The sequence below is a fragment of the Nomascus leucogenys genome, chromosome 7b (assembly GCF_006542625.1).
Source record: "Nomascus leucogenys isolate Asia chromosome 7b, Asia_NLE_v1, whole genome shotgun sequence".
Classification (NCBI taxonomy): Eukaryota; Metazoa; Chordata; class Mammalia; order Primates; family Hylobatidae; genus Nomascus; species Nomascus leucogenys.
Window position 1 is genome coordinate 28,163,798 of NC_044387.1, and position 25,491 is coordinate 28,189,288.

At 37.6% G+C, this 25,491-nt stretch overlaps 1 protein-coding gene and 1 pseudogene across 1 annotated transcript; both read right to left on the bottom strand.

The window, feature by feature from the left end:
* Window positions 1-7,258: 7,258 nt before the first annotated feature.
* PLK4 (polo like kinase 4) lies at window positions 7,259-25,178 on the bottom strand. The gene is made up of 16 exons (XM_003264643.3): window positions 24,875-25,178; window positions 24,098-24,193; window positions 22,603-22,698; window positions 22,407-22,521; window positions 19,556-20,576; window positions 18,807-18,907; window positions 16,090-16,460; window positions 15,130-15,234; window positions 14,649-14,751; window positions 13,812-13,961; window positions 12,908-13,041; window positions 12,725-12,816; window positions 12,448-12,595; window positions 11,206-11,346; window positions 9,409-9,515; window positions 7,259-7,897 (listed from the first exon to the last, which is right to left on the bottom strand). The coding sequence occupies exons 1-16, from the start codon at window positions 24,902-24,904 to the stop codon at window positions 7,795-7,797; spliced, it is 2,913 nt and encodes a 970-aa protein (XP_003264691.1). The 5' UTR covers window positions 24,905-25,178; the 3' UTR covers window positions 7,259-7,794.
* LOC115836138 lies at window positions 14,239-14,330 on the bottom strand (annotated as a pseudogene).
* Window positions 25,179-25,491: the final 313 nt, after the last annotated feature.

Below are 25,491 nucleotides of genomic sequence, written 5' to 3' on the forward strand. Positions count from 1 at the left end.
CCCTAAGCTTTAAAACTTTATTCAGTCGTCTTTCAGTACATATTTAAGGGGGTACCCACTGTGTGCCAGTTACAATGTCATTTAGGGGATTGTGTGGTAAACAAAACACACAGAGCTCCGACCTTCATGAGGCTTATGTACCAGCCAGAAAGTCAGTTATTCACAAGATGATTTCGCAGAAGATTATGATTGAGGGAAGGGTGATGAGAGAGAAGCATAGGGAGCTATGAGGGTGAATATGATTAACAGGGAACCTGACCTGAACAGGAGAGTCAGGCATGTTTCTACAGAAGAAATGATTAGCTAAGACCTGGTGGAAGAGAACAATTTGGATTGGTGAAGAGTGGGACAGGTACTTTTCAGGCAGAAGGCAGTGTGTACAAGGCCCTGGAGGTGGGAAGATCTTGGAGCTTTCACAGAACTAAAAATAGGTCCAAGGTGGGTGGAGTATAGTGGTTGAGAAGAAGCCTAATTTTAGCTGAGTCTATAAAGGGTCAATGCAAGGCCTTGTAGGCCCCAAGTATTAAGACTTCATGTGCAACTAAGAGTTTAAGAGTTCTATTTAGGCATGGTTGGAGCTAGAGTCCAAATGTCATCAGGACTCTTTTCTTTGGGTTCTACATGTCTCTGCTTGACTTTATTTTCAGATGCTGTCCATGTTGTAGGAAGAGGACCACTGGCAGCCCTAGGCACACAACATCCTTATAGCTCACAATTCTAGAGAAAAATGGCTTGGGTAGTAGTACCAGAAAAAACATGAAGTAGCCAAGTTTAGCTCATGTACGCATCCCTGAATTGACCACATGAGGATAGACTCCTCTACTAACCCATACATAGATCACGCATCCATTCTGGAAATGCAGTATGGGAGGGAGGAGGGGAAGAACCCTGTGGAGCTCGTCCCAATTACATGGTCTAAACAGACATAACTGGATGAAAACGAGATTCCACCAAAGAAAGGTTTGGTGACAAAAAATATATCCCCACTACCCCTCCCAGCTGTTTCCACATCATTGCACTCATAGGAAATATTATATGCCCCATTGTGGAAATGGATGAAACCATTTGTACTCATCTTCTTTAGCCAGTGCAGGCCCTGTCAATCACCTCCAAGCTCTGAAGGGATCAGTTTACCGTCTGCAAGTATAACAAGTGTTTATTTGTAATATACCAATGTTAAAAGCATGGTACTGTTCCATATTAGGTATTTTGGACTTTATTTAAGAAAAGTGGCTGGGCATGGGGCTCATGTCGGTAATCCCAGCACTTTGGGAGGTCGAGGCAGGTGGAACACGTGAGGTCAGCAGTTCGAGACCAGCCTGGCCAACATGGTGAAACCCTGACTCTACTAAAAATACAAATATTAGCCCAGCGTGGTGGCGGGCACCTGTAATCCCAGCTACGCTGCAGGCTGAGGCAGAGGGAGGCAGAAGTTGCAGTGAGCCAAGATCACACCACAGCACTCCAGCCTGGGCAACAGAGTGAGACTCCCTCTCAAAAAAATAAAAAATAAAAAGTGAGAAGGTATTTAAGGTAACATGTTCTCTTAAAAGAAAGAATCCTGGGCATCTTGTAGACATGGCTAGTTTCAGGTCTGGGGCAAGGAGAGCTGGAGACATTTATTGTGCCAGAAAGCAAGGAAGTTATCAAAGACTACTGAAATCTTGCCAAAAGGACAGAGGACTCAAAGTGGCCAGTAGGCCAAAAAATGGGGTAATTAATGCATAAAGAAGAATAGTATCTGTTGTTAATTTAAACAAATGTGTGAAAATCCGTGAGTTCAAAATGATATTAAAAATAAGAAACTTGTTGGTCACCTTTGGAGGCTTCTAGAGCATTCACTCTTTATTCTGAAAACCAGAAAATAGCTGTGGCTCACACCTGTAATCCCAGCACTTTGGGAGGCTGAGGCGGATCACCTGAGGTCAGGAGTTCGAGATGAGCCTGGCCAACATGGTGAAACCCTGTGTCTACTAAAAATACAAAAAATTAGCCGGGAGTGATGGCGTGTGCCTGTAGTCCCAGCTGCTCAGGAGGCTGAGGCAGGAGAATCGCTTGAACCCAGGAGGCAGAGGTTGCAGTGAGTTGAGATCGTGCCACTGTACTCTAGTGCGCAGAATCCTCTCTCTTTCAGGGTGTGCTGTCTATTCTGCAGTTAACTTTCGAAATATTCTTTTTCCTTCCCAATAAATTGCCCTATGCTGCATCTCCTTCGCTGTGTGTCTCTTGTTTAAATTCTTTTAAACTAAGAAGACTAGAACCCAACCTGGGCAACATGACGAAACCCCATCTCTACTAAAAATACACAAAGAGCCAGGCATGGTGGCAGGTGCCTATAGTCCCAGCTATAAGAGGCTGTGGTGGGATGAGATGATATGATGCCTAGGATTTGCTTCTAAATAATCTAGCTGGGAGAGGATAAAATGAGGTACAGGTGATACAAGATTCGCAACATGCTAACTATTGAAGCTGAGTGATGGTTACATAGGGGCTCATCATCCTAGTCCATTTATATTTGTATGAATCTTTCCATAATAAAATAGCTTTTAAGTGAAGGACTTAAAAAGCTGATTGGGTGGGCCGGGCACAGTGGTTCACGCCTGTAATCCCAGCACTTTGGGAGGCCAAGGCGGGCAGATCACGAGGTCAGGAGATCAAGACCATCCTGGCTAACATGGTGAAACCCAGTCTCTACTAAAAATACAAAAAATTAGCTGGCTGTGGTGGCTGCAAAAACATGCCAAATTATAAAGACCATTGATGCTATGAAAAAACTGCATCAATTAATGGGCGAAATATCCAGCTAGCATCATAATTACAGGATCAAATTCACACATAACAATATTAACCTTAAGTGTAAATGGGCTAAATGCCCCAATGAAAAGACATAGACTGGCAAATTGGATAAACAGTCAAGACCCATCAGTGTGCTGTATTCAGGAGACTCATGTCACATGCAAAGACACACATAGGCTCAAAATAAAGGGATGGAGGAAGATCTACTAAGCAAATGGAAAGCAAAAAAAAGCAGGGGTTGCAATCTGGTTTCTGATAAAACAGACTTTAAACCAACAAATATCAAAAGAGACAAGGCCATTACATAATGGTAAAGGGATCAATTCAACAAGAAGAACTAATGATCCTAAATATATATGCACCCAATACAGGAGCACCCAGATTCATAAAGCAAGTTCTTAGAGATGTGCAGAGACTTAGACTCCCACATAATAATAATGGGAGACTTTAACACCCCATTGTCAATATTAGACAGATCAATGAGACAGAAAATGAACAAGGATATCCAGGATTTGAACTCAGCTCTGGACCAAGCAGACCTAATAGACATCTATAGAACTCTCCACCCCAAATCAACAGAATATACATTCTTGTCAGCACCACGTCGCACTTATTTTAAAACTGACCAAATAATTGGAAGTAAAACACTCCTCAGCAAGTGTAAAAGAACAGAAATCACAAGCTGTCTCTCAGACCACAGTGCAATCAAATTAGAACTCAGGATTAAGAAACTCACTCAAAACCACTCAACTACATGGAAACTGAACAACCTACTCCTGAGTTACTATTGGGTACATAACGAAATCAAGGCAGACATAAAGTTGTTCTTTGAAACCAATGAGAACAAAGATACAATGTACCAGAATCTCTGGGACACATTTAAAACAGTGTGTAGAGGGGAATTTATAGCACTAAATGCCCACAAAAGAAAGCAGGAGAGATCTAAAATCCACACCCTAACATCACAGTTAAAAGAACTAGAGAAACAAGAGCAAACAAATTCAAAAGCTAACAGAAGACAAGAAATAACTAAGATCAGAGCAGAACTGAAGGAGATAGAGATGCAAAAAACCCTTCAAAAAAATCAACGAATGCAGGAGCTGGTTTTTTGAAAAGATCAACAGGATAGATAGGCCACTAGCAAGACTAATAATAAAGAGAGAAGAATCAAACAGATGCAATAAAAATGATAAAGGGGATATCACCACTGATCCCACAAAAATACAAACTACCATTACAGAATACTATAAACACCTCTACATAAATAAACTAGAAAATCTAGAAGAAATGGATAAATTCCTGGACACATACAGCCTCCCAAGACTAAACCAGGAAGAAGCTGAATCTCTGAATAGACCAATAACAGGTTCTGAAATTGAGGCAATAATAGCCTACCAACCAAAAAAAGTCCAGGACCAGATGGATTCACAGCCAAATTCTACCAGAGGTACAGAGAGGAGCTGGTACCATTCCTTCTGAAACTATTCCGATCAACAGAAAAAGAGGGAATCCTCCCTAACTCATTTTATGAGGCCAAAAAAAAGAGAATTTTAGGCCAATATCCTTGATGAACATCAATGCGAAAATCCTCAATAAAATAATGGCAAACCGAATCCAGCAGCACATCAAAAAGCTTATCCACCACGATCAAGTTGGCTTCATCCCTGGGATGCGAGGCTGGTTCAACATACACAAATCAATAAACGTAATCCATCACATAAACAGAACCAACGACAAAAACCACATGATTATCTCAATAGATGCAGAAAAGACCTTCGACAAAATTCAACAGCCTTTCATGCTAAAAACTCTCAACAAACCAGGCATTGATGGAATGTATCTCAAAATAATAAGAGCTATTTATGACAAACCCACAGCCAATATCATATTGAATGGGAAAAAACTGGAAGCATTCCCTTTGAAAACCAGCACAAGACAAGGATGCCCTCTTTCACATCTCCTATTCAACATAGTATTGGAAGTTCTGGCCAGGGCAATCAGGAAAGAGAAAGCAATAAAGGGTATTCAAATAGGAAGAGAGGAAGTCAAATTGTCTCTGTTTACAGATGACATGATTGTCTACTTAGAAAACCCCATCGTCTCAGCCCCAAATCTCCTTAAGCTGATAAGCAACTTCAGCAAAGTCTCAGGATACAAAATCAATGTGCAAAAATCACAAGCATTCTTATAAACCAGTAACAGAAAAAGAGAGAGCCAAATCATGAGTGAACTGCCATTCACAATTACTACAAAGAGAATAAAATATCTAGGAATACAACTTACAAGGGATGTGAAGGACCTCTTCAAGGAGAACTATAAGCTACTGCACAAGGAAGTAAGAGAGGACACAAACAAATGGAAAAACATTCCATGCTCATGGATAAGAAGAATCAATATTATAAAAATGGCCATACTGTCCAAAGTAACTTATGGATTCAATGCTATCCCCAACAAGCTACCACTGACTTTCTTCATAGAATTGGAAAAAACCACTTTAAACTTTATATGGAACCAAAAAGGAGCCCATATAGCCAAGACAATCCTGGTCAAGAAGAACAAAACTGGAGGCATCACGCTACCTGAGTTCAAATTTTACCACAAGGCTACAGTAACCAAAACAGCATGGTACTGGTACCAAAACAGATATATAGACCAATGAAACAGAAGCCTCAGAAATAACACCACACATCTACAACCATCTGATCTTTGACAAACCTGACACACACAAGCAATGGGGAAAGATTCCCTATTTAATAATTGGTGTTGGGAAAACTGGGTAGCCATATGCAGAAAACTGAAACTGGACCCCTTCCTTACACCTTATATAAAAATCAACTCAAGATGTATCAAAGACTTAAACGTATGACCTAGGACCATAAGAATCCTAGAAGAAAACCTGGGCAATACCATTCAGGACATAGGCATGGGCAAAGACTTCATGTCTAAAACACCAAAAGCAATGGCAACAAATGCCAAAATTGACGGAATCTAATTAAAGAGTTTCTGCACAGCAAAAGAAACTATCATCAGAGTGAACAGGCAACCTATAGAATGGGAGAAAATTTTTGTAATCTATCCATCTGACAAAGGGTAATATCCAGAATCTACAAAGAACTTAGAAATGTACAAGAAAAAAGCAAACAACCTCATCAAAAACTGGGCAAAGGATATAAACAGACACTTCTCAAAAGAAGACATTTATGCAGCCAACAGACATGAAAAAATGCTCATCATCACTGGTCATTAGAGAAATACAAATCAAAACCACAATGAGATACCATCTCATGCCAGTTAGAATGGCAATCATTAAAAAGTCAAGAAACAACAGATGCTGGAGAGGTTGTGGAAAAATAGGAATGCTTTTACACGTTGGTGGGAGTGTAAATTAGTTCAACCATTGTGGAAGACGGTGTGGAGATTCCTCAAGGATCTAGAACTAGAAATACTATTTGACCCAGCGATCCTGTTACTGGGCATATACCCAAAGCATTATAAATCTTTCTACGATAAAGACGCATGCACACGTATGTTTATTGCGGCACTATTCCTAATAGCAAAGACTTGGAACCAACCCAAATGCCCATTAATGATAGACTGGATTAAGAAAATGTGGCACATATACACCATGGAATACTATGCAGCCATGAAAAAGGATGAGTTCATGTCTTTTGCAGGGACTTGGATAAAGCTGGAAACCATCATTTTCAGCAAACTATCACAAGATCAGAAAAACCAAACATTGCATGTTCTCATTCATAAGTGGAAGCTGAACAATAAGAACACATGGGGCTGGGCATGGTGCCTCATGCCTGTAATCCAAGTACTTTGGGAGGCCAAGGCAGGCGGATCACCTGAGGTCAGGGGTTCAAGACCAGCCTGGCCAACATGGCAAAACCCCATCTCTACTAAAAATACAAAAATTAGCTGGGCATGGTGGCATGCACCTGTAATCCCAGCTACTTGGGAGGCTGAGGCAGGAGAATCGCTTGAACCTGGGAGGCAGAGGTTGCAGTGACCCGAGATCGTGCCACTGCACTCCACCCTGGGCAACAGAGTGAGACTCTGTCTCAAAAAAAAAAACCAACACAAAAACACATGGACCTAGGGAGGGGAACATCACACACTGGGGCCTGTGGGGGATGGGGGGTTAGGGAGTGATAACATTAGAAGAAATACCTAATGTAGGTGACCGGTTGATGGGTGCAGCAAACTACCATGGCACATGTATACCTATGTAACAAAACTGCATGTTCTGCACATGTAACCCAGAACTTAATGTATAATTTAAAAAAAATTCATTAAAATATACCAACATTTTCAGATAATAGAGAAACAATGTATTTAACATTTGCAAAATTAATATTTAAAATTTAATTGACTCCTCAACAGGCAACACAATTTAAAAAGTGAGTTTACTGGTAAGTTATTTTAAAATAAGTATTTAATTAAATGAATCAAAAGATAATGTAACTTATCACTATATTTATTTTTTTTATAAAATGCATTTGCAAAAATGTTTCATCAGACACTGGTGCTACAAAAATAAATATAAAACAAATATACATGTTTAGATATGTTACTTATAACATAAATACACATTATTTACATCTTCAAAAATTCCAAAATTCCAGCAGGTTTTGTCCATGATTCTCAACATGTCTGAGACGCAGGGAAAACAATAAAAGCACAAATAAACCACACATCATTTACATTTTTGCTTTTAAAAGATTGTTCAATACAAATATATGAACATAGTAAGTTCGGGGGTTATGGTCTAAGAGCAAAGTCAGGTGTTCTATTTTATATCCACTATATTTAGTAAGTGATTCAAGTTTCATTCTGCTTTGTTCTCTCAGAATACATCCTTTACATTATAGGTTAAAATTCTTTCATAGAAAGGCTTTCTGAAGACTTTATATTAAATTAAAAAAAATCACTTTACTTGAAAGCCAACAAAAAAGTTATTTATTAAACTTATATGTCTGAAAAGAGTTTTAATCAATGAAAATTAGGAGTCGGATTAGAAAACATCAAAAGGATGGAAGACAGACACTGTAATTTCTGTTTGATGTATTCTGGTAATTTTTCATTTTCTCCATACCTAAGTGAAGCAAAAGAAAAAAAGACAAAATCATAACTGAAGTACTTGGTTCTTATGAGAGTCTCAAAAAGCACATTATATTTTTCAGTAATTCTTCAATAACAAGAGGCACCTCAGAAAAATTGTAACAATTATTTATTAGATACCTAAATCAAGTGAAGCATACAGTTTCTTTTCTTTTAAAACAGACCATTTTCTAAACACATTTAAATAACAGAAGGAAAATTAGATAAACTTGAACTGGCTTCATAATTTCAAAAGCAAGCCAAAAATCTGGATTCCTCATTAAATTTAAAAGGCCCCGGACAGGCACAGTGGCCAATGCCTGTAATCGCAGCACTTTGGGAGGCCAAGGGGGGTGGATTACGAGGTCAGGAGTTTGAGACCAGCCTGGCCAATATGGTGAAACCCTGTCTCTACTAAAAATACAAAATTAGCCGGGTGTGGTGGCGTATGCCTGTAATCTCAGCTACTCGGGAGGCTGAGGCAGGAGAATTGCTTGAATCCAGGAGGCAGAGGTTGCAGTGAGCCAAGTCACACCACTGACTCAAGCCTGGGCAACAGAGTGAGACTCTGTCTCAAAAAAAAAAAAAAAAGCCCTAATTCTACAGAAAAATACCAAGCCAAACACATTATGAATATATTTGTATTTAAATGTTAACAATTTCCAAATGACCACACCAAATAAAATGTCAACATGTATCCTGGGAACAAGGGTTTTACCCACTTTGCATCTGAATCTTTCCACTTTCTGGAGCACCTCAAAGAGCTTTTAACAAAGCCTCTCACTTGAAACATAGTTATTTAAGTGATGTCACTGCATTATCTAAATTTAACACAAAAATGCAGTTGGTAGGTATCTACAGATTATATTTGTCCCAAGTACTTCCATTACAATAAGCACTTCTCATAAAAGAGCACGTCTGCATTGGCCTCGTCAGTACCCTACTTTTAGTAAGTTCTGATTTAAATGAGGAAAGCAAACAACTCTTTGTTTTTCGTATTGCCAGATTCCTTATTTTTGGCTTGGTGCCTGATACATATTTTCATATAGAATGAATATACACATTCAAAAAGGTCTTTCAAACATTAATCACTTTACATTAGATTGGGGATATAGCCTTTCATTTGGGAAAAATAAGCAGGTTATATCTTAAAGATTTCTTTTTTCTGTTCTTTTAAGTAAACAGGTTTGGTATATTATTTGAACCTAGAATTAGAAGTCCCTTACTTCTGAAAAGGGCCATCAGTTACACTATGGAACAGTTAGGCTACAAGGAACCCAACCTCTTAGAGTGGATTATTCATACCAATTGCCCTGAGTTAATATAGATAATCATAAAATATGCATTAATGACTACATGAATTGCTAAGAATAATTAACAGTTTAAAGAATCACATGATCATTGTCAAAATGAAAGAAGTATCTTTATTAAATATCCATTTCAACATATAGAGAAAGAGAAATTATAGCAAAGGGCTGAATCTCGACCAGTATTTTAAGAACTTACCTAGTTGTTTGACCATTTGGTGAGGTATAACTGATAGAAGACACTCCTGCCTGCACAACCAACTGGGACCCATCATTAAATTGAACCCACACAGCTCCACTAGTTAACTAGAAAAATAATATGCATGGGTAAGAACAGGCATAGAAAAAAAAAAAAAAAACAGCAGTAGTAGCACACAAAATTACTATACAGTAGAGGGTTTGTGGTTCTGTATTAATATTTAACATATTTAACGGGTTTTCCACAGTTAAAAAAAAACTCTCTAAGTGACTACAAATTTGGGGCTATGATGGCAGAGCACTGAGAATATTCATGTCTTTTTCATATTATTCCTTTAATAGCTAAGATATTATAATATTAAAATTATTATAAAGTGAATCCTGTTTCCCATTAATTTCCATTAGGATTTCTAAGTTTTTTGGTTGTTGGTTTTTTCCCCCCACAAGAAATATTTAGTATTTCTTAACAAGAAGAGATTTAGGAAATAAAAGCAACATTTTCTTTGTCCTTAAGCCACAAGAATTTCTTTCCTGGCCTGAGAATATTACATTTTAGCCTCTGAAACTTCTTCCTTTAGTCATTAATAGTCACAATGTGTCACTCAAAACGGAGAAGTGCATAGTACATGGACGCCAAATCAAACAGATCTAGGCTTACATTTAGACTCTGCCAACTTAAGAGTACAATGTAGGATTGTGCAAGTTAATCTACCATTATGAAGCATAATTTTACTGTCTATAAAAGGAGATACATCAACTTTACTAGGTTATTTTGGGGGATAAACTAGACAAAGTATGTGAAAAACATGGTAGGTACCACAAAGCAGGTGCTCAACAAATGTTACCTACCCCCATAAAGAACTAGGTTGCATTTACTTCACTGTTAAGTAAAAGTACATGTGTCAGGCTCAGAAGTCTCCAAGTTTCAAGATTTTAGATAATATACACATATAGGTTCACAACTACATAAAATTCTGTAAATTTGAAACTCAATATTGACTTCACTTTTTAAAAGAGATGGGGTCTTGCTTTGTTGCCCAGGCTGGCCTCAAACTCCTGGACTCAAATGACCCTCCCACCTCAGATTCTTGAGTAACTGGGACTATAGGCACATGACATCACACCTGGCTTTCACTTGACTTTTAATGGAAAAATCTTTTTCTTCTTTTGCCAAATGAAAGTTACTCTACTGGCTGGGAGCAGTGGCGTGAGCCACTGAACTTCGGGAGGCTGAAGCAGGCAGATCACAAGGTCAGGGGATTGAGACCATCCTGGCTAACATGGTGAAACCCTGTCTCTACTAAAAATAGAAAAAATTAGCCCGGCGTGGCGGTGGGCGCCTGTAGTCCCAGCTACTCGGGAGGTTGAGGCAGGAGAATGGCATGAACCCAGGAGGCAGAGCTTGCAGTGTGAGACTTTGTCTCAAAAAAAAAAAAAAAAAAGTTACTCTACTAATATTGATTATAAATAATTTCCAAAATTTAAAACGTCCCAGATTTCACACTCTACTCTTCACAATTAGTCATTATCATGACCTCTACTTTAAAAAAAAATGGCAAAAGTAGGTCACCCAAGCCTAGCAGGCAACCTCTAATCAGCAATGTCTGGAGTCTTCCAACTGAATACAAATTTAAGAAGTTAAATTTTTTAATGATATAACCAATGTTAAAAGGTACAAAAACTTCCCTGTAAAAAGATATCATTACAATAATTTGTATTTTTTGGTAATTGTCTTAACAGTGTGAAAATGAAAAGAAATTCATTAATGAGAAAATGCACTGTACTAGAAACTTCTCACCTGTGTAGCCCAACCAACATTTTTCACAAAAACAGATTTCAAAAGTTGTGCTGATTTAGGAAGACAATCTTTTAGACTATTAGAAGAGATGTCTGTTCCAGAAGCTGTAGTTGTAAGACCAAGTCCTTCATTTGTAACCATCTACAAAGAATAAAGGACAGGAAGATATTATTCCTTAGCATTTTTATAAGCCACATTCAGCAAAAGCAGACAATTATGAGATTTTTCATTAGCTTAATTTTTTAAAAACATAAATTTTTTAATGAAAATATAACCACATTATTGGAAATTAGAAAAATACAGAAAAGAACCCCCCACCCTCCTGCACAGTTGCTGTTTTCATTTTGGTGGATTTCTTTCATCTTTTTATCCCATGGCATGTTCTTTTTGTGCATGTGGGTGAGTACACACAAATACACACACCTATTTCTTTAATGTTGCATTTTTCTACACTGCTATATAATCTTCATCGCCATGTTCATTAAATGTATAATAAATTTAACCATGAGTCTATCATGAGCATTTAGGCAGTTAATGATATTTTACTAGTAAAAATAAAACAACTAGCCGGGCGTGGTGGCTCACGCCTGTAATCCCAGCACTTTGGGGAGGCCGAGGCAGGTGGATCACAAGGTCAGGAGATTGGGACCATCCTGGCTAACATGGTGAAACCCCGTCTCTACTAAAAATACAAAAAAAATTAGCCGGGCATGGTGGCGGGCGCCTGTAGTCCCATCTATTCGGGAGGCTGAGGCAGGAGAATGGCGTGAACCCAGGAGGCGGAGCTTGCAGTGAGCTGAGATCATGCCATTGCACTCCAGCCTGGGCGACTCTGTCTCAAAAAAAAAAAAACAAAAAAAAAACAAAAAAAACAAAAAAACAACAACTATATATGTATATGTTAATACATTTAGCTTTCCCCAGAGGGCTGAGATTAGGGCTCATTGAGGTAACATTTAAACAGAGACTTGAAAAATAAGACTTACACATTTATAAAGTTAAGTGGTTGGGGAAAAGAGTTCCAGGTCAAGTGAACAGCATGTGAAAAGGCCCTTTGACTTGTTTAAAGAACTGAAAGAAGGCCTTTGATGCTCAAACATAGATAGTATGGGATAAAGTGGCTCAGGATGAGGCTGGAAAAGTACGTAGATGATAGTAAAGCCACAATAAACTATTTTATATGAAGGGCATCAGGCAATCATTGAAAGGTTGAAAGTACAGAAGTGACATATATTTACTTACAGAGGGATTAAGGATTGGTGCCTGTGTTCGAGAAGCAGCACTATGCATGACCATTCTATTGAAAGATGCTCTGTCTCTCGTTGGGTAATTTGAATCCACAGAAGGAGGAGGTGATAAGGCCTTAGGTGAACTAGTACTACCAGGTTTTCTGAAGCAGAAAAGTCCAAATATATTCCCTTGAAGCTTTCAATTTACAGAAAACTAAAGAATGTTTATAATATAAACATCAAACTTTTAAAACATTTTGGCCATATGTTTAAAATTTTCAGACATTTACCTTCCTATGATTATTGGGAAAAAGGGAGCACTCCTAGTTTTCCTTTCCTCTTCTGAAATTATGGATTCCAGTGCTAAACAAATACGATGACCCTATTACAAAAGAAGAGTGCTTCTGTCATTGTTTCACCTATGTCATTTGTAATCATTAATTGGTATGAAAAACCTATAATTAGGTATGTACCTCATTAGCATGGTCCATATATATTTTTATCTCCTCTTTCAAGCTATTAACTTCACTTTCACTTTTTAAAGTGTAAGACTTCCCTGTCTTTTCAATCACCTGAATGAACTCTTCTGTTTTGTGTATTTTTACCCCTAAAAAAAAAAAAAAATCAGAAAACTGTTCTCTTATCCTTTTTAAAAATATTCCTAGATTTATATTTATTATCATACCAGTATATAATGGCTCCTGGATCAAGGTATCATTTTTATTCATTTATTGACTATTAGTAAAATGAGACTATCAAAGCATTCAATAAATATGGGTCATCCATTTTTTTCCCAACATATATCTGGTTTAAGCCTGATACTTTAACATTTTAAAAAATCACTATATTCATACAAAAACATAATTGAAGGATAGCTATAATTATATATGTACTGTGTGATATGAATGCTTTGTGTCCCTTAAAGGAGCTTTATAGATTAAAAAATAGTTCATCTTTATAGAATAGATTTAGAAAATAAGAACATTCATCTTTACAGAATAGATTTAGACTCAACCCTATCCTTTTTGCTACATTTATAATTCTCATAATTTGGTATATGTCCATTTAAGGTTTCTAATAAGAAATAGGACATTGTACATTTCATGTGATTTTTATACCATCAGCCTAGATGTAGTTAAACTGGAGCTAAGTAGGAAAAGAAGACTAATATACATATTATAGGATAAATTGTTTAAAGGAAGGCTAGATAAATTTTGGTTAATATGATTGACATGTATACTCTGCTGTGCAATTTATATGTATAGTTATATACATACACATCTTTAAAACTGACTGTTGAATTTTAAAAACCCACATATACCTAACTACTAAATTACAAACTAAACGAACGAATTACCATTTCCAAATGGTACTTACCATCATAAAACCAAACTTCAAAATCAGCACCAGGAGAATTCTCCATCAAAATGCATTTAGCGTATCTTGTAAAATAAGTGATTTTGGGAGATTTAGATCTTACAAGCTGTACAAACCTGGAAGCATATTGATATTTTCGCCAGTATTTTTCTAAGGAAAAAAAATACTTAACATTAGGGAAGAAAGTGTTGACCTGACATACAGTTTTATCTATTTATTGTGATTTCTAATAGGGTTACATTAGACAGGTTTTCTTATTCTAAGAGTTACCTCAACGAAGTCTTACTATTCAGTACTTATGTCCATAGTCCATAATATCCAGGAACCAAACTGGGAGTCAAATTTGGTTAACTATAATTATAAATAATCATTTATGTAGCAGCACTGATTTCAAAGGTCAAAAGCCACATACATGGTGAATTATTTTTTAAATACAGAATGCTTCACAAATTTGTGAGTCACAGGGGCCATGTTCTCTGTAACATTCCAACTTTAGTATATGTGCTCTGAAGCAAGCACAATGTTGACTTTTTTTTTTTTAACACAACTATAGCCACATTCTAAACAAGTACACAAATTACATTTGTGAGACATATGACTAATGTTCTAGAGTTAGGTTTTAAATAGAATATAGTACCATTATAACACAGAATATTAATAATAAACATTGCATTAAAGGCATACATCTCTCACTAGAAACAAAGTACAAGAATATGATATGACCTAAAGTTTGACTGAAGCTAAGATATTTATAATTTATTGTATCTATATATAGAGTTTATACATATATACATATAAATCTACTATCAAAATTTATTCCCTGGTAAATTCACATACCTGGTAAATTGTCAAAGCTGTACCTACTGATGTTGTCAGTAGGTGAGGGTGGTCTATCAGCAAGAGGAAAACCTCTTCCACCATTTGGATAATAAATAGTGATCTGCCAAAAGATTTTTTAAAAATTCGAATTACATGCCATTAAGTTCCAGTACTATATTTTGCTAAAATGTATAAAAAGTGTTTAAATGTAACATTAAATATTATTTTATAGAAAAATGTTAAATATTCTGTAAAAGTAATTTTTTTGCTTTTTAACTTAAACCAAAAGTTTAGATTTTCTTACTAGATATAATTATTTTTAACACTGCACCAATTTATTTAAATATGTTTAATATGCTATTTCAATTTTTGAATTCCAGAGACACTATCATACTGGGAAACTGATTTAAAAAAAACTTACATCATCGTAAAATGAATTAGAATGCTAAACATGCTTAAACGATAATTTGAAGTTGCAAGGTAATAAAGTACACATTACCATATTTCCATCACTAGATATCTGAAGAACTTCTTTCACATATTCTTGAGATGCATATTCCTTTAGAAGCTCCACACACACCTCCTCTGAATCAAGTATGCTCACCTAAAAAAAAAAACCCCAAAATCAGTAATAATTCTTTTGTTTACTAGAACAGCTCTGACATACATAATACTTAGGAGTACTTAACCATGGCAGAAACAAATATTGAAGTCAAAATCAAATAGCTGCTTCACTACAACAGTCCAGATCAGAGGTGTATTTGAGCACAACTGTGAACCATATGGTGCAAAGGTAAGAATGTATAATGAAGTGTGAAATGATAATCAATGAGCAGAAAGCAAACAGAAGGTAGGGTGGAGAATAAGGACTTTGAAAAGATAATAGCAAGCCAAACAAAGGCAAGGATGAAATGGGAAGTAAAATGGGAACAAAGAACAGGATAAAGATAGAATTAAAAAAACGCACACCGTTCTCAATTCACATAGAATCATTTTTAAACTCTAAACCTAAATGTGCATATGCCTTTTCTTTAGTTCCAGAAGCTAAAAAAATAAAAGTTATATTTTCTAGTTTTTTAAAATTTGAGACAGGATTAAATTTACAAACAATAAAAATAGAAGCAAAGGATAGTATTAGCTCACTGATTGGAATTGTGAACAAAATAATCTTTAACACAGCCTATAGCCAGTATTATTTTAAAATTTTTTTATTCAAATCTACTTTAAATTAATAATTTAAAATTCAAAACTTAGCAGTATCATGTCACTACTATTAAGAAGATAGAGGGAAATAAGAGCTGTTTTTCCATAAACACCCAGTCTCTTTTCTCTTTAATAAAGTTGATCATGTATACACCCCAAAGTAGAAGGACATTACAGAGGACTAAAAAATATGTTCTCAAGAATTGTATTCTCAAGTAAAATGTTATGTAGTAACTTAGGAAGATAACAGACATACCACAGCTTTTTTGGTTTTCTGTCTGATTGGTTTTAACCTGTGAGCAACCAACGGAGATGTAATGCTTCTTAATGTACGATTCTGATAACCCAATGATGGCTCCATACCCCTAGTCTTGCTCTGTTCAGAAAGAGGATCTGAGCCAAAAACACATTCTTGTTGGATTATCTCAGGTTTACTGTGAAGTGCAGTCATATATTTCATGGTATTTGGCTGTTTCACAGAATGTGCATTATCAGAAGCATCAGAGTTCTTTTTGACTTTTGTATCAGTCCAGGCATTTTTTGATGTGTCCTTCTGCAAATCTGGATGGCCCTGGAAATCCCGGTTTGGGCTGATGCTGTCATATTCAGTAGTTTTTCCTAAATGAGCTATAATATACATAGAATGAAGCAATTTAGTAAATAACTAAAAACACAAGTCGACACAAAACAACGTCACTCTGATTATAATAGCATTTTTTGAACAAAAGAAATCTAGTTAAAAGGCAAAACAATAAGAGCTCATAATTTTCTAACAAATAAGCAGTTTAAGACATGACTTTGAAAGAACATTTTAAACCAGATCGTGAAGAAATACCTTTAGTATTCCTAAGACTAAGACACAAAAGATATTAACATAAAATTAATTTTTCAATTAGGGCAAAAACTAGTCACTATATGGTCACCTATTAATCCTAAAGCATGCAACTGCCACTGCTCCAACAAAAGCAGATTTGAGTTCCCAAGTAATCATTCTACATGAGAAAAATATATAAATTTACTCTCTTTAAGCTAAGAACTGTCTAGCCCATCTTTACTTAGAAATACTTGCAATTAATGAAAATATGCAACTAAAAGCAAAAACACTATATGAACAGCTTTAACATTAATCTTTAATATTACACATGTACTTGCACCAGCATTTTTTTAAAAAGTCATTGACTTTACCAAATTTTATTTTGTATGGTTTTAAAGTTCACATACAGAACAGTATCTTTTAAAGGCTTTAAATGATTAGATTATATAAAACTTGGTAAGGCAATTTTTCAATGCTAAACTAAAAATTTGAATTATAATTTTTTTCTTAAATGACTTTTTAGTGCTTTCCCCCCATTCTCATTATGACAGAAAGTATTTTGTATCAAATAATATACTGAAAAATTGCAGGAACACTACTGGATTATTATAAACAAGGTTATTTCTCCATCTCAGACAAGTCTGTGTTACTAAATATAAGTATCTGTAAACACAACAGATGTGCAAAATTAAGTATGTGGCAGTTTTACAGTTTAAAAAACAAACCTGAATTATCATCTCTAATTAGTATAAATAAAAAGATTAATTTCTTTTTGGGCTTCTGAGAATAATATACATTTAAAAAAAGAAAAGAATAGACTCAAGATAACATACAATTCTCTGGTTAAATTACAGCTGTGTTATTTGCTTTTTGTCTATGAGGTAATACGATACTTAGTAAAAAATGATCTCCTCCTCTCCATATGTCTTTTTTCTTTTTTCCAGCATTATTTCCCAATTCACCTTCTGTGAATCTGTCATGTTCATTAATGAGGAATGTTTAACCTTCAAACTCTGTATTATAAACAACATAATGACTTGGATGATAGCTGTTTAAAAATGTTTAGGTTTTAGTAGCTCTGTACTTTAGTATGAGGTCCCATTGGTACCTTGTAATGTCCTTATCAGCTTCCACTTAAAAATAAGGTCAATCATCTTTTCATTATTTTATGGGCACTGATAGAAGGTGCTGATTATAGAGAGGCTGCAAGAGCAGGGGTTAAGAATAAAGTCTCTGAGCCAGACTACTTATGTTTGAACCCTGGCTACTCTACTGAATGGTCACATAGCTTGGGCAAATTAAGCTCTGTGTACCCAGTTTCATCTGTAAGACGGAGATAATAACAGTATCTTCCTCATGTTTTTTTGTGAGAACTTAATATATGTTAAACATTAAGGACAGTGGCTGACTTATAGCAAATATTCAAATACTGTAATAGAGCTTTATTGAGATGTATTGAAAATGCTTTTTTTTTTTTTGAGACAGTCTAGCTCTATCGCCCAGACTGGAGTGTAGTGGCGTGATCTCAGCTCACTGCAACCTCTGTCTCCCTGGTTCAAGCGATTCTTGTGCCTCAGCCATCCAAGTAGGTGGGATTACAGGTGTGTGCCACCAAACCCAGCTAATTTTTGTATTTTTAGTAGAGACAGGGTTTCACCATGTTGGCCAGGGTGGTCTCGAACGCCTGACCTCAAGTTACCTGCCTGGCTTGGCCTCCCAAAGTACTAGGATTACAGGCATGAGCCACCACGCCTGGCCAATGCTTTTTTTTTTTTTTTCTTTTTGACAGGGTCTCTCTCTCTGTCACACAGGCTGGAGTGCAGTGTGATCATAGCTCACTGCAGCCTTGAACTCCTCGGCTCAGGCAATCCTCCTGCCTCAGCTTCTCAAGTAGCTGGGACTACAGGTACATGCCACCACATTCAACTAATTTTTTATTTTTTGTAGATACAGGGTCTTGCTATGTGCCCAAACTGGTCTTGAACTCCTGGACTCAAGCAATCCACCTGTCTTGGCCTCACAAGTTTTGGGATTACAGGCATGAGCTACTGCACCAAGCAAGAAAATGATTTTCTTTAAAAATCTCAAATAGAACACTGCAATGCCTGGTAAGTGTCCAAGTAATTAATTCTTGATTAAATACTCCATTAAAAACTCACCATTTATTTGCAGATTCCCAAACCACTGTTGTACCATTTCAGTCTGAGGTGTCGGGTCTGCAAATGGAAAAGGAGTTTTTCCTGGACAAAGATGATTGGAGCTAAACAAATAAACAAAAAAATCCCATAAACTAATAAAAAATTATCCGGTAACATTTTAAGGTAAAAATATTAGAAAAGGATTTCTTCTGATTTGAATACCTGAACATTTTAGAATAACTATAGAAAACAATATTGGCATAACTATGCTATCTCTAAAAAGCTAAACTCCCACGTCAAAATGCCCAGGGCACTTTGACTGCCCTCTTATAATTTAAGCATAAAAATCATAAAATGAACAGAAAAAGAAAAAAAACACACACTACAGTCACTAAAAATTAGTTTTCATATTGGAAGCAGTCAGTATTATGACCACTCAATCTCAGCTTTTCTATCTACGTATACAGTTATTATTAAGTACTTTAGGGGGTAAGACATGACTAATATATATGATACTTTGCACTGGAGACTCACTCTATATAAAATTAAAAAATGAGGCTAAAAATTTCCAAATATTAAACAATTTTATAAACACATTCATGAACACACACACTCCTTTTAAGACTGTTAACCATAGGTCAAAATCCATGACAGAGGTTTTTTTTTTTAGACTTCATTTCCCTGGTAACCCCCAGCTTAGATGCAGCTTCCTATTTATACTAGTATAATGTTACCAAAAAACAAAATGCCTCTGATAGAATTATTCTTACAGTGCTTGATTGTTATCAGGTCTTTCAAAAGATCCAGAACTACTGGATGTCTTTTCTTTAAAGAAGTTAAAAATGTTGGCATTGTTGTTTGTGGGGGAGTACCTCTCTTCATTTTCACCTCCTCCTGATCTTTTGGACATTGAAAGCATTTCTGCTGAGTGACATCGTTCCATTGTATATGTTTTTGCTTGAGATTGACTATTAGAAGTGCCAGATCTATCAGAGGAATAAGCTCTACGAAGGTATCGAGAATGTGGCCTTTCTTCTGCATCTTGAATTACTCTTCCCCTTCCACTATTACTGGTTTCTTGATTTCCCCACTGAGTATAAAAACTGCTTCCATCTCCTGAAGAAGAAAAATCACTTGAACTTTTATTCTTTGGAAATACAGTCATTTTATTTGGGAGTGGCTGACCAATCAAAAGTCTTCTTTTGTCAAATAAACTACCACTTATACTGGTACTGGAAGAAGCTGTAATTGCAGTAGAAATTGTGGCATGCCCACTATCAATTGAGTCTTCCACAGTTCCTAAATCTTTACTTTTTGTTGAAGAATTTCGGGACATAAAAGGATGGTCCAATACTGAAGACAGACTTAAACGATCTGCTGGATTTCTACGAAGTAACTGGTGAATAAGGTCCTTGGCCTCTATTGACAAAAAAGTTGGCATTTCATAATCTGCCAATACTACTTTATTTAATGTGTTCTTGACTGTGTCAGTGTCAAAGGGTGGTCTCCCGATAAGTAATGTATAAAACATACAGCCCAGGGACCAAACATCAGATTCAAGGCCATGTGCACTTCGAGTGGCAATTTCTGGTGAAATGTAGTTAGGAGTTCCACATAATGTATAGTGCTTTTCATGTGGCATTTTCAGTTGAGTTGCCAGCCCAAAATCAGCAATCTTGATGTTCATATTACGAGTCAGTAGGAGGTTAGAAAGTGTGAGGTCCCGGTGTAGTATACCATGAGAATGAAGATACAACATCCCTGTGATGATCTGGTGCATGAAGTGTCGAGCTGTTAGGATTTAAAAAAAGAGAATTTACAATTTAGAAACTCCGGAAGATTCAGTATCTAGTATTTAGTATACATTATGAAACCCAGGTATATGTTCTAGAGCACTGTAGTAGAACACTGGCTTGGAGCTTAGATTTACCAGCCACTTTAATTACCAGCAATTATCAGAGTGGTACCAACACACCACTTTAAAGATATCATATTAACCTTTAAGAAAACTAGGCATTCCTTTTAATCTTTGTTCTTTCCAACTGATGGGCGTTTTACATGCAGTTAAGAGAAGCCTAATTTTTTTTTTAGCAATTGAGAGTCATTAGGGTAACCACAGCAATTAAGAAAAACAATTGCACAAACAATTCATACATATATTCTGATTATTTAAAAAAAGAAAAAGCTAAAAAGTTCCATCGATGTCTCCCAGACTTTCCCAAGTAATCAATTTGTAAGCTTTTTTTTTTAGATGGAGTCTTGCTGTCACCAGGCTGGAGTGCAGTGGCACAATCTCAGTTCACTGCAATCTCTGCCTCTGGGTTCAAGCAATTCTCCTGCCTCAGTTTCCCGAGTAGCTGGGATTACAGGAGAGCACCACCACACCCAGCTAATTTTTTTGTATTTTTAGTAGAGACGGGGTTTCACCATGTCGGCCAGGTTGGTCTTGATTTCCTGACCTTGTGATCCATCCACCTCAGCCTCCCAAGTAGCTAGGATTACAGGCATGAGCCACTGTGCCCAGCTAATTTTTGCATTTTTAGTAGAGACGGGGTTTTAACATATTGGCCAGGCTGGTCTCGAACTCCTGACCTCAGGTGATCTACCTGCCTCAGCCTCCCAAAGTGCTGGGATTACAGGCATGAGCCACTGAGCCCGGCCTAATAAGGCCTTTTTTTATGAAGTATTATAAAAAAATACAGTAGTCATTATCAAGATGAGTATCATTTTTTTTTCAATTTGTATTATTTCTTTGGAATAAACTTCCAACAATGGAATCTGAGTCAAAGAATATAAATATTTCTGTAACTCTAAATACATATGCCCGAATTGTTTTCCAAATGGCTTATATAGATTCAGATGTACAAGAAGCCTATCAGCAACTACTTCTGTTAGCTTGTCTGTAATCTCAGTTAGCAGAGCAGGATAACTTGAAAACAATCATTTGTGTCAACGTATAGACCTTATTTGGTTCTGCTTTGAACTGCAAAAAATTATGAGAAATTGAGGAAGTCTGAAGCTATATATTTGATAGTAAAGAATTATTAGGTGTGATAATGACTTTGTGGCTACGTTTTTAAAGAAGTCTATACTTTGAAATATAGTTGAAAATATGTCTATAATTTGCTTCAAAATACTTTGGAAAATCAAGGTAGTAAAAACAGTAAAGATGAAATAATATGACCATGAGTCACTAGTTTTGGAAGCTGAGTGTTAAGTTCAAGGGACTCATTATAGCACACTACCTGTATGTTTCATGTTTTCTGTAATAAACAGTTTCAATGGCTATTTGTGCTTGATTTAGAACTACTTTATAGTCACCAATGGCATCCTAAAAAGGTTACACTTGAAAAGATACACAGTAAGCTGCTACCAATAATTTAATTTAAAATGTGGTTTTAAAGACAGAAGGATAACAAATTTCTTACTTTACTACTGTAATAATTGAATTGTGTTAAGAGTTAGCAGCTTGGGATGGAGGAAATCTCCTTTTCTAGCTTAAAGTAATAATTCAAACAGTTTTACTATATATTATAAAATAGCATATTCCACAAAACTACACTTTAAAATGCAAAACTTTTATCCACCCAAACAAAACAAACAATAAAAACACACACCTACCTTCATTTTCTGAGAAGGGTTTCACTCTATTCTTTAGATACCTGTTCATTTCTCCATTATGGCACATTTCTAATACCAGATACACATAATTGCTATCTTCAAAATAGTTATAAAGCTGAAATGTGAAAGGGCATAATAAATTAAAATATACAAAAATTCAGTGTCCTTGGTCACTTCTACAAAATTTGTATCTTACCTCCAAGATAGAAGGATGTTTCAATTGGCAATGTATTTTCACCTCATTTTGGACTCTCTGTACCATTCCTGCTTTGTACATGGCTTTCTTATCTATCTAAAAATAACAGGTTTACATGTTGACAGACTTTCAAATATAAACTGGTTAAAAGTGAACTTTGAAAATAAAGTATACTTTAAAATAGACTGAAGTCCTTTTATACATCTTTGCGGTCAACCTACTGTTATCTGTTTTCCCCGTGCACCTAGCAGAGCGCTTGGCAGAGAGGATGCTTGGTAAAAGTTTGCCCAATTAATTCTAATATCCTATCTCAATTTAAATAATCTAATAGCACAAATAGCCTAACTATAAGAAAAAAAGATCCCAATTCAGGCAAATTTTAGAGCAAAACTTCCAGTTCTTTTTCTAAGTGGTTTAGATAAATGATTTTTTTTTTTAATGGCAGGGTCTCACTGTCACCTAGGCTGGATTGCAGTAGCATGATCACAGTTCACTGCAGCCTCAACCTCCCAGGCACAAGCTATCCTCCCACCTCAACCCCCCAGGCACAATCTATCCTCCCACCTCAACCCCCCAGGCACAATCTATCCTCCCACCTCAGCCTCCTGAATAGCTGGGACCACAGGCACATGCCACCACGCCCGCCTAAATTTTTTTTTTGAGATGGAGTTTAGCTCTTGTTGCCTGGGCTGGAGTGCAATGGTGCCATCTCGGCTCACCACAACCTCTGCCTCCCGGGTTCAAGCAATTCTCCTGCTCAGCCTCCAGAGTAGCTGGGATTACAGGTGTGCGCCACCACACCCGGCTAATTTGGTATTTTTTGTAGAGATAGGGTTTCTCCATGTTGGTCAGGCTGGTCTTGAACTACCGACCTCAGGTGATCCACCTGCCTCGGCCTCCCAAAGTTCTGGGATTACAGGCGTGAGCCACCGTGCCCAGCACCAGCTAATTTTTTTATTTTTGGTAGAGAGGAGGTTTCACCATGTTGCACAGTTGTTTTCAAACTCCTGAGCTCAGGTGATCCACCTGCCTCAGCCTCTCAAAGCGTTGAGATTACAGGCGTGAGCCACCCACCCGGCTGACAAATGATTCTTAATTTGCTTATGTTTATGTTACTCCTATTAGGCTGACTTCTAACAATCAAGAATAATATTTTGTATGTTACAGGGAAATACAAAATTATACACAGTGAACTCTTATAAACAAATTATTTGTTAGTTGATTTCTACTCATTACTCCAAGTACGGATAATTACACCATATACGAGGTCTACTGAACATTAATGAAGATAAAACTTATTTAAGCAAGGTCAAGGGTTTCCTAAAATATTCTTAAGCTCAACGGCTGGACTTGGCACTATTGTCTTCTGCCTATGCAAAGTATTCCTTACACTATAATCAAAGGAAAGGCTGGTAGATAAGGAGTTTCTGACATCTCTGGTACCTCTCTAGTTACTTGCAAAGTACAGGAGAGAAGTTGATTAGTTTATTCTTACCATTTTTATTGCAACTTCCAAACCAGTATGAATGGACTCGGCTCTGTAGACACCAGCAAATGATCCTTTACCAAGCAGATTTCCAACTTTAAAATCCTTAAAAGTTAAAATTAAAGATTATGTGTGATGACTCACAGTAGAAAGGAAGATGGGAAGGGGCTGGAAAAAGAAGATAAAATGGATCGAGTGGGGAATTTGACAAAATTCAAGCAGGTATTACACCTCGATGCAGTAGGTGTCTAGGGTGGAAGGCATGTTGACTCCGTGCGGGGATACCTGAGCTTCCAGGCTGGACTGGAAGCTCAGGGTGATGGTGCACCCCAGTGATCTGGTTCCTCAACCTCAGTGCAGCCTAAGCACCCTCCTCCCATCTCCAGCCAACCCCTGGGAGCGGAGGGCCTGGTCAGAATCCCGCTGCAGCTCCCGCCGGAGATAACCGCCATCCCCTTGGAGAAGTGGGAGGTAGCCCTGCCCTGCTCTAGCGCGGTAGCTCGGGCGGGATTGCTGAAAGAAAGCCGCAGTGCCTCGGGACACTGCCTGGGGACACTGCCGGGCGGCGAGGGACTCACCTGTCCCGCCTCCCCTACTCTTACTGTCTCTGAGGGGCGGGCCGCTCCGCCCCTAAACAGCTGGGGCCTGGGCAGTTGGGACCCTCCCTAAGCACCTCGGTGCCCGCCCCGCAGCCGTTAGCTTCGTTCGCTCCCCTTCCCACAGCGGTCTCGTGTCCTCCCACAACTACTCCCACCCGCCCCGCTGCAAACTGCCGGGTCTTTTCACCTCGATCTTCTCCCCGATGCAGGTCGCCATATTTCCAGGCCCTGGCCTGGGTTCTCCGGATTAGCTTCCTTCACGCAGTCCCTTCGAGGCAGCGCTCCAAGCAGCCAGCCGGCCTTGGCGCCCATCAGGCTCGGCTCTCTAGACCGCCGCTCCAGGCGACGACGCTGAAACCCCGGAAAGTTCTCCCTGACACCTTCCGAGGCCTGGGCGGTGCCTCTGAGCTCCCATTTTGAAAATCTCCCGCCGGTTGCCGTCCGAGCTAGGCTGGTGGTGACGTAACGAGATGGATCGCTCCGGAAAGGCTGCGCCGGGGCGCGCATGCGCGGCAGACCTTCCTTTGCGGCCGGCCCAGGGTTCTAGACTTCTGGGCCAAGGGCCGGAAGCGCCGCGGAGAGTTTAAATCGGGCGGGAGGCTGTCTCGGGCCCACTCTCGGAAGACCTTCTGCAAGACGGGTAAAAGAGCAGGTCTTAAAGATGGGACACTTATGGCTGATCGGTTACTTCACGGTCCGAAATACCGTTTCTAATTCCGGAAAGGGTTTAAAACTATTTTAAAATGTCAAGCGTTTAAGACTTTACGGAACAGGGCAAAAAACATTACCTTCCTTTAAGGAACA

Bases quoted from the DNA above. Each gene is read 5' to 3' on its own strand.
- PLK4 (XM_003264643.3), bottom strand. From the start codon at position 24,904: ATGGCGACCTGCATCGGGGAGAAGATCGAG. The intron at 16,461-18,806 runs GTGAGTTTTTAA...TGTATATTATAG, and splicing joins TGGGAATCTGCAAATAAATG to CTCATTTAGGAAAAACTACT. The intron at 13,042-13,811 runs GTAAGTACCATT...TTTTTTTTTTAG, and splicing joins TGAAGTTTGGTTTTATGATG to GGGTAAAAATACACAAAACA.